Consider the following 15,035-nt stretch of genomic DNA (forward strand, 5'->3'; position numbering starts at 1 on the left):
CCCATAGGCCTCTGTGTTAGCCCAGACCTTTCTGCGGCTAAAGAGGTGTCTTGGGATGTGGGGTAACCACAATGCCAAGAAGACAGGTGTTCTCTGCCAGCTGTCGCTACAGCCTTTTCTTCTTCTGCCTTTGTCTGATTTTTCTGTCTTCTGTCACCAGTGGCATAATAATGTAATACTAAAAGTTACCACACTGTGAAATTGCCCTTTGACAAAATAAATATAATAAGAAAACCTTTCTCCCCGGTAAATTGTAGATTTATTGGAGAGATTGTGTTACAAAGTCACTTTAAGTTTATGTGTGTTTGTGGATGCAATTAGATATCAATTTTGACATGTAGGACATAGTTTTCTGGGGTTTGTTTTTTTTTAAAAAGGAAAAAAAAGGACACATTATTCAGTCAAATATTTGATCATTTAGATACATTTGAAGTACACGAAAATATATGATGAGCTTAACTTTGGTTATGTTGTTTAATGTGGATTTGTATTTTTGTTGACAAAAATGGGGCAAATTGCAGCATGTCTGGGTAATAATGTTTTTTTTTTTTTTTTTTTTTTTTTTTTTCTAAATGGGTAATAATGTTTTGATTCCATTACAGTATGGCTTGGATCGAATTCTGGGGGAGGAGAAAAGTCTTGCTTTACTGGCAAGAGCCATTGATCCCAACCAGTCTGCAATGATGACCGATGTGGTAAAGCTGTTGTCAGCCATCTGCATTGTAGGAGAAGAGAACATGTATGTCATTGATTCTCTCAACATTTCTATCTGACTGACTTTTTCTAATGTTAAAGCACAATGTTTTTCCATTAGATTAGGCTGTACTTAAATAGTAAAGTGGATAACTATCATGTCTTTATTATCAGTTTAAATCATACTGGCACACAGTAATAAATGGTGCTAAAATGTCATAAAAAGGCCGAAACTTAACAGAGCAGTAAGAGAAAGACTGCACTGTAATTTACCTTATTCAGTCACTCGCGCACTCCAAGGAACCTTGGATACAATATAGGAAAGAGCGTATGGTTAAATCCCTAAAAATGAATGCATTGCTTCATTTTTTTCTCTCTCAAACTGTTCAGTCATGCATTTTATGTTCTCATTTAGTTTGGAGAAGGTCCTTGAAGCCATCACCACAGCTGGGGAATGGCGAGGCATTGAGAGGTTCAGTCCCATTGTGCAAGGACTACGCGATCGCTCAGTTCAATTACAAGTAAGTGCAAAATACTTTTCCACCATCTGACACCTTGTTTTCCGCAGATTTTACTGATATTACATACACAGTAACTGTGAAAACGTGACAATGTCAACAGATCACAGCCAGTCAAAGGTCCCTCAGTTACTTAAACATTCACTGTGAGGTTTGATAAAATTCCTGTTTTGTTGTTTTGTCATATTTTTTATTTGCAACTAATTTTCAGTCAACCAATTGCAAATCACAGATCAAGTCGCAGTGACGCCTAAAAAGGCAGCTAGACATTTCTCACCTTTTAGTATATGCAAAATGCTTGTATTTTAATGTTATTTAGAATTGATTAATTGTTATGGGGAAAATATGGCTGCTATATTCATGTGGGTGAAATGTCTCAAGTGGCATGCTGCAATTAAAGACAGTGTCATTGTTCATTTGCATTAACAATGTGTTTGTTGTTGTAATTTGGTGCTCTATAGATGAAGATGAATTGAATTAAATCTTGGTGAATCAGTTACAGTAAATAAACACCAATGCTACATAAAGCCCTCTCAAATTTTTTGAAGGTTCTGTTTTTTCAGCATGAAAAAAGTGAGCAACTTTGTTTATTTTCAATTTTGATGTGAACACCATCGTTAAACAAACATCTCATGCTATATAATTAGTTTTTCGAGGCAAATAGACCTACATGTTGAGCAGCAATAATACAGAAAACACCACTTGCAAGTGCAACATGAGAATTAAAAAAAAAAGTCTGTTCATTCTGTTTTTCATGAACTCGTCAGTGCCAGACAGAGATGGGCAGTAATGCGTTACTGTAATCTGATTACTTTTTTCAAGTAACGAGTAAAGTAAGGGATTACTATTGCAAAGACGGTAATTAGATTACCGTTACTTTCCCGTAGGAACGCTGCGTTACTGCGTTACTAAAACCGTGATCTTTTTGCGAGAATGTCTCGCGACAGTGACGTAAGCGAGTGCGCCGTTAGTGACAACAGCTGTGTGCAGATCAACAATGGATCACATATCGATTGTGGGAGAGAGTATGAGCGTGCAGCGTTTAAAGCGTGGAAGTACTGACCTTACTTTGAGTTTGATTCCATAAAAAGTGACAAAAACATTAGCGTCCATCGTGCATGGGAAGAAAACTTCTTTTTACAGCGAAAAACCCCCCTAAACTTCCGAGTAGCTACGACGTAATGGGAAACTCACAGAGAAACTCGCGGATTCTTCAACTGACCGCGGCACACCTGCACCAGGGTAACCCTCCGCCTACCGCAGTCCTGCTTTACAGGTGAAAATAGAGCAACAGGACCGCTGAGTCTTTGACTTTATTTATTTTCTGCTGTGTTTTACTTGCATCTATTTGAAAGAGTGAGTGTAAACACAAAAAATATTTTATTTTATGTGCTGGAATGTGTAGAAAATAGGTTTAAATGTTAAACTAATTTATTCAAGTCAGAGAATGGTGCATATAATTAAATTTTTGCTTGATGCATAAAGTTAAAAGATTAAAACTGATAAAACAAGTTAAAAAAAGAGACTTTTCCATTTGATTACATTTTGTATGATGGATTATGCAGAAAAAGTAGAATTGGGCTGAAAGATCTATCGCTTTATCACCTCTTCAGGTTGTAAATCGTGTTTTTAAAAAGTAACTAAGTAACTAAGTAATTACTTTTGAAAATAAGTAATCAGTAAAGTAACGGGATTACTTTTTTGGGGAAGTAATCAGTAATTAGTTACTGATTACTTTTTTTTCAAGTAACTTGACCAACACTGGTGCCAGATGCTTCAGTTAAGTACAGATGTCACTTTTTAATGATCGCTTTCAGACCAGACATGTCAGAAATTAAAATTCGACCCACAAATTCATCTGCACCATTTGTTTTGAATAAATATCAGCTTAAAATCTACAGACAGCTGGGCAGACTAAGTAAGGAACAGTCCCTATACCAGTTAACAAGTTAACAAGAAACATAAAAGCAAGCAGTAGAAGAACATGCTCATTTAATCAATATACAAGTCCCTTTTCATGTTCTGCCTTAAACAAAAAGACGAACATAAAAAACGGGCCATTTTATTCTTGTGTGTATTCCCTCTACACATTCTCCATTTAGATAAAATTGTTTGGATCTTTACTCTCCAAGCACACTTAAACATTGCATATATACTGTTTCAAACAGTGCAGGTTTGCATGTTAAAATGTAATCATATAAATTATGGAAACTTCTTGTCCCTTTAAAACATTTATATAGTGTGACTGTTAAACAGAGCTCCCCATAACATGAGCAATAATTGAGGCACACATAATGAAGCTTAAATCATCTTTTCCATATTATTGGAATAAGAATTTGGTTTTTGTTTGTAGTACCTTGTGATAGGTACCAAATAGCATTCACATTCAGTTTACTGTATAATTATCTTTGACCAGTTCTCACCGAAAGAAAAAAAAAATCAATAGTTGGTGAGGGAAGGGGAGACACTGGAATTTAAAATGAGGTATTTATAGAAAGGAAGTGGGGAAAAATAACAACCAGGATTTTTTTCCAGTGCACTAGAAGGTAGAATTTACTTTACACGAGGATATTAAATACACAGAACTCATCTGTGGCCAAACAAACATTGCCCTTTGTACTTTGTTGTGTTTTATTGATGCTTTGTTATTACCTCGACTGTCTAATAGACAGCACAAATCCCCTTTAACCCCATGCATTATTAAAGCATAGACACTTTTATCCTAAGCATTGAAATGTGTGGCTACAGGCTTTCTGTTCTATTTCGGTACTTTTATTCATAGTGTCAGCCTAGGGAACGTTTTTTAAACCATAAATACTAAAATTGAGGATACCAGTATTGTCTCTTAATACTCCTATCTCAATGTCTTCATATTTGTCTTATTTGTTATCTCAAATATAAAGCTGAAGGTGTGATAAGAGTTCCATGACTTCCCATTTAGAGTAAAAACTACATGATTTAATTTTAACCACTAGGCCCTTCATCGCTTTGTGCAGTGATACACTTTTTCCGGAGCTCCTGCTGTATTTGTTATGCTCCTTGGAAATAGCATTCTGTAAGTACCATATGCAGCTTGTGCTATGTCAAAAGATGACCCTTCAGCTTGAACTTTACTAAAATCCACAAAGCCAAATCTGGCACTGAGTGTGGGTGGGGACCTGTGATGGCGTTGGTGACTTATTGGCAGGCAATACAAAGGTGCTGTGATACTTTGTAACATCAGTAGCGTTACAATATTAAAGAGGCTCTTTGGTGACAGGTATTAGTAAACTGGAGTACCAAAGATGAGAGTGTGCCATCAAATTAAACATCACCTGAATATCTAGCATTGCCATATTGTCTTTTCACACATGAATGGATTGCCTTACTGGTCAATAATTGATTTTTCTGTTTATCTTTGCCTGGGTAGTTGAAGAGTCACACAATGTAGCTGTCCCTGCGTAATAAACCAAACTCAGAGGGGAGTGAAAAACTGCTTTCAAAACAGAAAGTTTGCCCTTAAATTGACAGTTGGTTAGTTGTGTGTGTATGTGTGTATATGGGGCTGCAGTTGTTACATTAATATTAAAATCAGCCCCCACCCCCAGTTGGTGACTGGAGAAAATAGACATGCATTAGTTATGGTCCTTTGCTTCCAAGGGACATGGCTCATTTAGAATGCATGCCAGCACGCTTTTCATCATCTTCTGGAAAAAAGTCCATCATCTCTTTCTTTGGTTCTTTCTCTCATTCTGCTCTCTTCCCTTCTCTCACACTCTCTTTGTTCTGTGTACCCCCATGTTGCAGGTGGCATGCATGCAGCTCATCAATGCACTAGTAACATCCCCTGATGAGCTGGACTTCAGGCTGCACATTAGAAATGAATTTATGCGCTGTGGCCTGAAAGAGATATTGCCGGTAAGCAAAACATAACCACCACACACAAACGCGCACACACACAGACGAACACAATATAAACTCAGACTCACCTTGCATTAATATTAAAATGAGTTGTCCACTTCAGTGAAATATCGTCGTTTTACTCCAGCAAATAATTCATGAAACACAGAGGAGAGTTTGCACGTCCTCTGTCTGTGCGACAGCCAGAAACCAATAAAGTTTCTAGTGTCTCGGCTAATAATCTTCCTTCTGGCTTTTATACCATCTAGCTAACATGTTTAACTTTTGTAAGCAGTGTTGTTGTTGCCAGCAAAATGAGAAAATAATAAATGAAAGTAAAACGCTGGTGCCCACACCTGTAAATAATCACAGTTAGGATGAGCTCCTCGTCTTTACTTGAGTTTAATAAAGGATCTTGAGCTTTCCTCACTATTTAATTTTGCATAATTCTTTATGCACCTTCTTTTTGCACCTTGATCCTTATGTAGCAACTGCTAGTCATCAGGAATGAGGCCCTTGACATTCAGCTCAAGGTATTTGAGGAGCACAAAGAAGAGGACATGATGGAGTTCTCTCACAGACTGGAAGACATTAAGAGTGAGCTTGAATATCCTTGTCTTTATTATAAAAAGGTACATGCAATTTGGATTTATGATTCAGTGTTTGTGTCTTGTAATTGTGCCTAATTTTCTTATGAGACATTCATGGGATCCAGTTAAGGTAAATTATTTCTGACATTATGCAAACAAAAGTGTAAATTAGAGTCAAAACACATTTTTCTTACATTTACTTTTGTGTCATTACCTTCTTTTTTACGTGAAATTGCACTGTTGACATTGAAATACAAATCCTTGACTCGCTGCACTGATGCAGGTGATATATTCAGTATTGTGCAGAGCATGGTAAAGGACAGCAGTGCAGAGCCATATTTCCTCTCTATACTGCAGCACCTCGTGCTTATACGAAATGACCACTTGATCAGGTAAAAATCAACACAAACACACGCGCACACACACACACACAGTTTAATGAATCGAGTAATGCTTTACTTGTCAGTTAAATGAATCAGCTAAATGTTTCCTTATTTAGACTACATGTTTACTTGTATACTTATAATTTTCCTTTAGTAGTTTTTATTCATATGTATTTGTTCACTAATCAGGTTTATTGGTTTGCCTTATTCGTTTTCTTAAAAATAGCAGAGTATAGTAATGTAATTTACAGTCTCTAGACTGTATTCTGACTGCATTTTCATGTCACATTTTACCTAAATGCACACACATCTCAGGGTCTAAGCAGTTTTGAACATTGTTAATGATGTACACTGTTGAAGAGCTTATGTGGAGGTCTAGCTCTTGCCGCCTTGAACCCTCTCAATGACATTGGTTAACAAAGAGAATGCTTTCTCTTTCATCTCTAAGCCATCTACAGAAGCCATTGCTACAGAGCATTTCTCATCTCCTATTAATGGTGCTTTTCAAAGGCTTATTTTATGTTGGTTCTCTTGCTGTTGGGTGTGACTTGGCTTGATCAAAAGATGGAGCTTTAGTCTGAAGAATACAAAATGCATCACCTGCCAAAAAACAACACCTTTTTGGTGCTCTTCTCTAGCTCTGTCTGATTATTATTATTTTTAATATATACATTTTTTTTATTTAAGCACTGGTGCTTCTGTGACTGCCCTCACTTTGCTAAACATCATTAACCATTCACAAATATTTCATACATTTAAAAACATACACTGTTGCTCCCTGTTGCAGGGATGTAACTGTCTAGAGTACACAATTTTTGAAGCCATCTTAAAAAAAATGGTAAGAAGAGAGGAGAAAACCTAAATTCAATGATTTGTAAATCACTATATATAACATTTAGAGTTGTACATAGACAGTGCATCACAAACTGGAACTGAGAGAATGAGGCCCCCAATGTCTTTCAATTGATAGTTTGAGAAGTACTGTTCTGTTGTTTAACTAGCTGCCCGCACAGTCTTTCACTGAGTGTTGAACTCTTGCCCATCCCTGCTTTTGAAAAGCTGCGTTTCTGTAGGATGTTTTTATCCCCACTGAATCTAATGAGCTGGGAAATGTTTAGCCAGGTATGTTAGCATGGGTTTTTAAACTAGGCAACTTTCCCAGGCCCAACTTTTTTTGTGTTGTTGTTGTTGTTGTTTTTTTTTTTTAAAGGATTTTTTCAGACAAATAATAATAATATGGGACATACTGTATTTGCATTATAAAAAAAAAAACAAAAAAAACCCCAAACCTATGAGATTTAGATGATTTGAAAATGCTAGCTCTGATTTCTTATTTTGTTTTTATTTGTTTTTGAAGGGGTTAAACTCTAGAGTTTAATTTGAGTTTAATTTAAACTGTTCAGCCATGATACATCCAGGACAGGCTCTGTTTACTTAAATTTTCAGTGATTACAATAAGAAAAGATATCCAATTGATGTCAGCTATACCGTGAGATCAGCTATCTTATCAAGAACAGTCATTCTCAAACTGTGGTATGCGTACCACTGGTGGTGCGTGGGGTCCTTCTAGTGGTAGTCTGAGATATGCAACTTCAGCTTCTATTCTCTAATTTAATATAAAGGCAGAACATTACACATAACAACTAGAGATAGCACGATACCACTTTTTTATGTCCGATACCGATACTGATATCATAAATTTGGATATCTGCCGATACCGATATGAATCCGATATAGTGTGTGTTTTTTTTAATCAATAAAACTGTTTTTTTTTATAAATATCTTGCTGCAATTTGTATAATTCATGCTCAATTTTTAAAAAACAAAACAGTAAAGCTATTCTGTTATACCTGTATGCAAAAAATACACTGCACCCAAAATATTTTATAGTTCAGCTACACTGATCAATCTAACAAACTTAAACCTACACCATCCTCCCTATTCTGGTATTTTAAAGTGTACCTAGCAGAAATATTAAACAACCTAACTAATAGGATTGCCAACTCCCACAAAAAAAAAAAAAAAAAAAGGGGAACCACCCCCGCCTCGTGATGCTTAATCGACGCAATCAACAAGTTAGTCATTTTAAATGAAATATCAAAGAAAAGTATTTTTTGTGCCCCCCTTTTCCCTGCTAATGTCCTACCTGGCCCCCTGGCAAAACTTTGCTAGACCTGCCCCTGCACAATTACCAGCCGTCAGCTACGTAAAAAAAAAAAAAGGATCCTGGTGTTATTTGTCTCTCAGAAACAGTTCATAACTTCTCTTCAACTCATTCATGTCACTTAAAATGTAATCCTGTTTCTCCATCATTATTCAGCTCTGATGATTCAGTAAGGACATCTCCTGGATTCATTTTCATGTTTCCCTCTTACCACATATCCAAACGGATATCATGACCAGCAGCTTTTACAGTCGTGGCTCCAGCAAACATCAGCTGAAACTAAAAATTAATATTAAATCAATTCTAACAACAGCTTATCAAGCTTAAACGTGCTGCTGTTGTTTATCTGCTGGTCTCCTCTTTCTGGCGCAAAGTGGGCGATAAACAAACAAGAAAGACGGGACTTGCGGCAGAAAAAACGATCAGCTGGTCATTGATCAGTTTCATGATTGAAGTAGCAAAGGGGGAGGGAGGGGAGAGAATGAGAGAAGAGTCAGCTTTGTAGCAAAGACAGAATAACTCCAGCTTTGTATTTTTGTTTTTGTTTGTTTTTGGGTTTTTTTTATTCTACCTGAAGTATGGAACAAGTCTCTTCCTTTTCACATCAATATGGAACTCCGACGACCAGTCCAGCTGTGGCTCCATATATCAGTTGTTAAGCTTAACGTGGAAATACTATGCAAACATTCAGACATGCACTTACACACTTGCTTTACTCCTCTGTTTTCTCTGAGATGAAATGACACTGTTTGGAAGCATAGCGAGGCTCCAAAGGCTCCACCAGACCGCCGACAGGTCTCGCAGACAACAGCCGCTCTATCACGTGACACATACTGCTCCAATGCGCTGAGCTGGGTTACGCCAATCAGCGCGTTTTGTGAGGTGATTTTGTGATACTTCGGATCGGATTACATTTTTTATTTCTCTCCGATATCCGATCCAGTAATTTAGGTCAGTATCGGAACGATACGTATCGGTCCATCTCTAATAACAACTAGCAGTTATAATAATTGACTTATGTTTTAAATTATTCATCAGGAAAAAGTACTAAAAATTGACCATAAAAAAATAATACATTATCCTTTGATTTTGTTTTTATCTAGAACATGAATTCACTCTAATTCATCTTATAATTTAACATCAGTATTGTGAGGACTGTTTAAAAATAGTAGCTTAATGGAATGAACATATTTCTCCCTGTAGTTTAGTGATTAAGGCTCCATTAGCTTATAGTATTTCTGTTAAATATGTGTACTGGGTTTGCTTAAGAAATTTGTCTTGCATTGTTGATTGTCCTTAGTGGCAGATTAGGCATTGTCTGAATGTGGTCCCTCTGATGAACTGCACTGGTTTTAGTTATTGGAATTCTTTTTGTTAATGTTTTTGATTCAGTGATTCCATTGTGTAGCTAATGTTTCGAATCATATGCATGGTATTATGAGATGCAGTCTCTGCATTGTTTTAGGAAGAGGTGGAAACCAATATCCCTGATTAATCACTGTTTGTAAGTATCAAAGTATTAGTTAATGATTTGGTGTGGAAGGGATTAGGACTCTCAGCGGGATCATTGTAAGATAATGAACAGATCAAACATTCACTTTATCTTTAACTCACAATAGCACTGTGCCTCCCAGCGTTGCATGTCATCTGTTGTTATTATATTATTTCCTTCTGCTTATTGAGGCTTGGCCCTGGTTATTTTGTGATCAGTGTGTCCAGCAGAGCCATATGAAACAGTTTAAATGCAATTACTCAGCGTTTGCTGATATTATCATCAAAACAGTGCTTTTATTAAGGCACTAGGTTTGAAGGAACCCAAAGGGTCTTGTAACAGGGACCTGTGTAACATTAGCATCTACCTCACTTTAGTAATTTACTGTCTCCACAATCAACACAGTTGATTCCCTGTCCTACAGAAAGCTTAAATATTGCTTCAGTGAATACCAAATTTGTGGTATATATGGACACATGTATGTAAGCAAACACATTACCACCCTCCTAAAAGCAAAGTGAGGGGCAGAACTTTAAATAAATAAAATTGTGATAAATTTTCTCTTTCCTTACAGTACTTCCATTTCCTGTTGGCATAGGTTTTCAATATTTGATATAGTGCGAGACATCTGATACACCACTATTAGTTTAATTATTAAATAAAAATCAAAAGAGGCCAAACTGGGAATTATGTAGTTATTCTCTGCATTAAGGTATCTGTGTGCATATTTTTTTCCCCCTCAAAGTTGAAAAATGTATAATTTCCATTAATTAGTGTTAATTGCAGTAATTATATGCTTGTGCATGTAAAGTGTACCATGTTGTGATTTTTTTTTTTTTTTTTTTCTTGTGAGTTGTTTTCAAATTTTACCTATTACTTGAAAAACAACAAGAAAAAACAACTCAGTAATATGCTAATTAGTTTAGAGCTGTCTGTTAGTATATTAAACTATCTCTGATATAATACAGTAACTGTAAAAGATTTCGGGCACATTTCCCGTATCTTTTTGCTAGCCATGTTCTTCCTGCATACACTAAACAGATTAAAACTAACAAATACAATTAGGTGTTTTTGCAGTCCCAGGCCTTATTTAAAGTACAACAGTAAGCGGAAAGCATTAGGCCTTGAGCACAGAGTGTCTTTGCTCACTGTTTCTTGTGTGTAGCAATGCAGTGCATAAAATTTCAGTATTAAATAGAGATTATATTTTGTGTTAATAAATTGTAATCAATTTCCAACTAATAGCATCGCTAGCCTTAAAGCTTTGAACATCTGCGATAATCAAAAGAAGTCTTTGCCAGCAAATTGTTGTGTGAGTGGTGCAAAGTCACACAACATGAACATCTGACACCACAAGTTTGCAGAGGGAGATGGCAATTTTATTTAACTTGTCTGCTGTACTTTGAGTCATAAATGGTATAAATTGTATTGTATTATTCAGACCATTAAGCATGTCATGAATAAAAGATGAAACGGCATTTTTACAATAAGGAAAGTTGGAAAAGACTGAAGACAGAAACGATTTCCTGTAATATGATATCCTGCGTAATGTTTGTAGAACTGTATGCGAATACCTTGCAGCAACCTGATGTCATCTGCAGGTAACGTAGCGTAAACACAGTGGATAGCCATGCATAGTATTTGATGTCATTTAAATGCAGCTACCAGGAGTGACTTAAATTGTTAATTTTATTACAGCAGAGAAAAGCGAGTGTAAATTTTGTCACTAAGGTTTCTTTGCCATTATCAGGCCACCATTGTGAAGAGCATTTTGTTCTTAATGGTTTGCCTGGTTAAATAAAAGATTAAAATTGCTTGAAAGCCTGTGCCTGTGGCTCAAAGACAGTTGTATGTTTCTAACTATCTCTCTATACTTTTTGTCTCATTTATCTTCGCTCGCAGGCCACAGTACTTTAAGATAATTGAGGAATGTGTTTCTCAAATTGTGCTCCACCGTAGTGGCACTGACCCAGATTTCAGTTACCGCAAGCGCCTCGATGTCGACTTTAGCCACCTATTAGGCAAGTTGCACAATTTTGATAGCTTTTTTTTTTTTTTTTTTTTAATTACTTTATTTTTTTCAGTAGAGCACTGATAATTTCTGACTAGTTGTTTTTTGTTTTTCAGAGGTGTGCGTGGATAAATCTCGAATAGATGAATATGAGCAACAAGCTTCGGAACTGGCACAGAAGGCAAGTAATGACAAAAGGAAGCAAAAATATAGCATGCTGACATTTAAACTAATGTGTTGTATAAAATAAGGTACTAATGAAACACAAACTCTTCTAAAAATCTAAATATAATGAGGCCATAGGAATAACAACCATATAGGTTTTTGTAAACATCAGTTAGCAACCGTGACATCTTGCTGTGGAATAATGACCAGACTGACCTTAAAATACGCAAACTTCATTTTAAAGTGAGATATATTAAAACAATGTTTTATTGTAATGTAGCAGTGTAATTGTATCTGTTTCTACCATTAGCTGAAATCAGCTAATTTCAAGTTATATTCCAAGTCAGTATTATGTGTGCTTGGTTGAATAAACTGGATATTTGGTGCTCTTTTTTTCAGTTTGATGAGGAATTTCTAAGCAGACAGGAGGCACAAGCTCAGCTGGTCAAGTGTGAAGAAAAAATAGCTGAACTCCAAGCAGAGCTACAGGCCTTCAGGTCCCAGGTACTTTTGTACATTTGTTTTTATTCGAAACGGGATGTGAGATGTAAGAAAATGTTGGATTGGATTACTAATTAAAATCCCTTGAATATTGCATTGAAATGCAATTCAACTTTCTTTTCTTACTTTCCAATGGTGAGATGTTCTTGTTATTTAGGGTTGCGGCATAGGGGTGGGGGTTTTATTCACTGGAGCCTGCCGTTTGGTTTGACATAGAGGCTGCTCTACTGGCTAGCTGACACTAAGTCTAATAGGAATACTGACCAGTCCTCCATGTTGGCCATTTCTAATTCTCTGATCTCTATCCCATAAGAGGAAATTGTTCTAAAAGCAATTTATTCTGACAACCCCTTCAGCCCCCCCTTCCCATACCACAACACTCCAGAGAGTTACTCCTACACCCTGGCACTGCAAGATAACTACACACTCAGAGAGAGGAAAAGAGCTTCCTTTTTTTTCCATGATAATTTTTCAATTTGAGTGAGCAAACACAGGATGAATACTCAAATACTGCCTTGGTTCAAATGGTGATGGTACATTTAACCGGTGCAGGTGCATGCATACATACTTTGTCTCTTTGTCTTTGACCATGCCTGTATCAGTCTCGCTCCCACCAAACAGACTTTCACTCGTGCTTGTTAATTCAGCAAAGGTGTTCTTCCCTGCAGACGCAGAATAAGAGCCCAGGGCTGACCTTTAGTCGGCGTCTTTAATCTAAAACTGGTGCATGGATCAATAAGCCATTTGCTCTATATGATACAATTTACAAAGCTATAGCATTTCTGTTTTTTTGTATTTTTGAAAAAACATCATTGTGTGTATGATCTTAACAGTATCTGGACCCTTTCTGAGCATTTGGCCTTTACTGAATGGTTGAAAGAGTACAGCTCTGGTATCCATAGGTATTAGGTAGAGGTAGAGGTATTACACAGGAAAGAATACAGAACATGGTGTATAAGCACATTTTGTTTTGCTTTTGGTCTCTCCAATAAGTCGTTTTTCTTTGTTTTCTTTGACATGTGAATTCACTGCCACGTGATATTTAAAAAATAAATAAATAAATGAAATACGAAGGCGTTCATTCTGCAGAAAATACATTTCAAGTTGGAAGCTAAGTGCAATAGCATGGAGCCCTAAACTATGAACTCTGGGACTGGCTGATTGAGATGTCGTATCATCAGCCTTGTTCAGCCTGTTTTGGAAATTTAATTGATGATGTTGTATTTCAAGTATAATTTTTTAAATTCCAGGCTACAGTTTACTGTTCAATTCAAAACTGCCTCAGTTCTGAGCTCTGTGCGTGCATGTGTGTGTGTGCGTTTATTTCTACTTCTATAGCTGAATTTTATTTTGCTTGAATTTTCAGTTTGGAGCTGTACCCGTGGGGCCGGCCAATGCTGGACAGGCATCATCTTCTTCAACAATCCCATCTGGGGTTCCAATTCCTGCTCCAGCATCTCTTGGGCCAGTCCCACCACCACCTCCCCCTCCGCCTCCGTTACCTGGTTGTCCTGCACCACCTCCACCACCTGGAATGCCTCCTCCATTTGGTGCTCCCCCACCACCCCCTCTTGGATTTGGGGGTGGTCTAGGCTCACCTACCCACCACACTCTGCCTTATGGCCTCAGGCCAAAGAAAGAATTCAAGCCTGAAACCTCCATGAAGCGCCTGAACTGGTCCAAGGTAAGACTCACAGATGTAACATACTACAGTTGGTACAATGCACCGTAGTGTATGTTACATTATAAAAAATGAAGTATTTCAAAAACTTTGAAAGAAGAAACTAAAATTTAGGCCACGTAGAGACCCTCTACTTCGTTCCTGATGTTTATTGGCAGCTCCTGCTAAGTACAGGTGTTTCTCTGAGAATTAAACAACAACTTTCTCACTTTGTGCCAAGACAGAAATAATTGAAAATAACAGATGATCAGATGCTATTGTCAGAGCAGCCTCTGTGGTACTAATACAGATGTTGTTATCCGCAAAGCAATATTAGTTCAGACCACCAGCGATGTTAGTTTGTGGTTTGATTAATAATTTAATGTCAGATTTACAACAGTACAGATGTTCAGCAAATTAAACCAGATGTTTGAAATTTACAGAGAACATTCTTGTAGGACATGTGGAGAACCTGTCCTGCAGCTGTGGAAGACCCTTGCATATGGCTGTGTTTGGGACAAAGCTGTTGTAAAACTTTCTCATTAATAAGAGTTCAACTTCCAACTGTTGCCCACAAACAGCAGTCCTAATGCAGTGACACTCATTTATCACTTTCCTAATAGAGTGGCACTTAGTAAGGGTATCTTTGCTGAGGTCAGTGCCCTGTCTTGCAATTTTAAACAAGGTGATCCACATCTGCACCAGAGTTTCATGGTGTTAATTTGACCATTCTTCATTTCTTCATCATATAACAAGAACTTGAAAGGTTTGGCTTTGGTGGACATACAAAAATACAGCTGGCAATTTACACATGTAATAGATACAGGAGGAAGTCAGCTTTCCGTTAGTGTTGCGTTTCATTGGACTCTGCTTAATCTAATATTCACAAGTGTTTTAGTAAGGTCCGGCATATTGAGTCACGCAACAGTGTTTGTATCTTGGCTCTAATTGCCTTTCAAAGCCAGTTGCTGACAGTGAC

At 37.0% G+C, this 15,035-nt stretch overlaps 1 protein-coding gene across 1 annotated transcript in view; it reads left to right on the forward strand.

The window, feature by feature from the left end:
• The window catches only part of LOC308398933 (protein diaphanous homolog 3-like), a 165,905-nt gene that overhangs the window by 22,528 nt on the left and 128,342 nt on the right, over positions 1-15,035 (forward strand). The window contains exons 9-17 of the mRNA XM_080885827.1: positions 603-739; positions 1,109-1,214; positions 4,998-5,108; positions 5,579-5,705; positions 5,964-6,072; positions 11,622-11,740; positions 11,847-11,911; positions 12,295-12,399; positions 13,763-14,080. Coding sequence (XP_080741953.1) covers positions 603-739; positions 1,109-1,214; positions 4,998-5,108; positions 5,579-5,705; positions 5,964-6,072; positions 11,622-11,740; positions 11,847-11,911; positions 12,295-12,399; positions 13,763-14,080 — 1,197 coding nt within the window. The remainder of the gene's footprint in view (positions 1-602; positions 740-1,108; positions 1,215-4,997; positions 5,109-5,578; positions 5,706-5,963; positions 6,073-11,621; positions 11,741-11,846; positions 11,912-12,294; positions 12,400-13,762; positions 14,081-15,035) is intronic.

The sequence above is a fragment of the Rhamphochromis sp. 'chilingali' genome (assembly GCF_963969265.1).
Source record: "Rhamphochromis sp. 'chilingali' genome assembly, chromosome: 6".
Lineage (NCBI taxonomy): Eukaryota > Metazoa > Chordata > Actinopteri > Cichliformes > Cichlidae > Rhamphochromis > Rhamphochromis sp. 'chilingali'.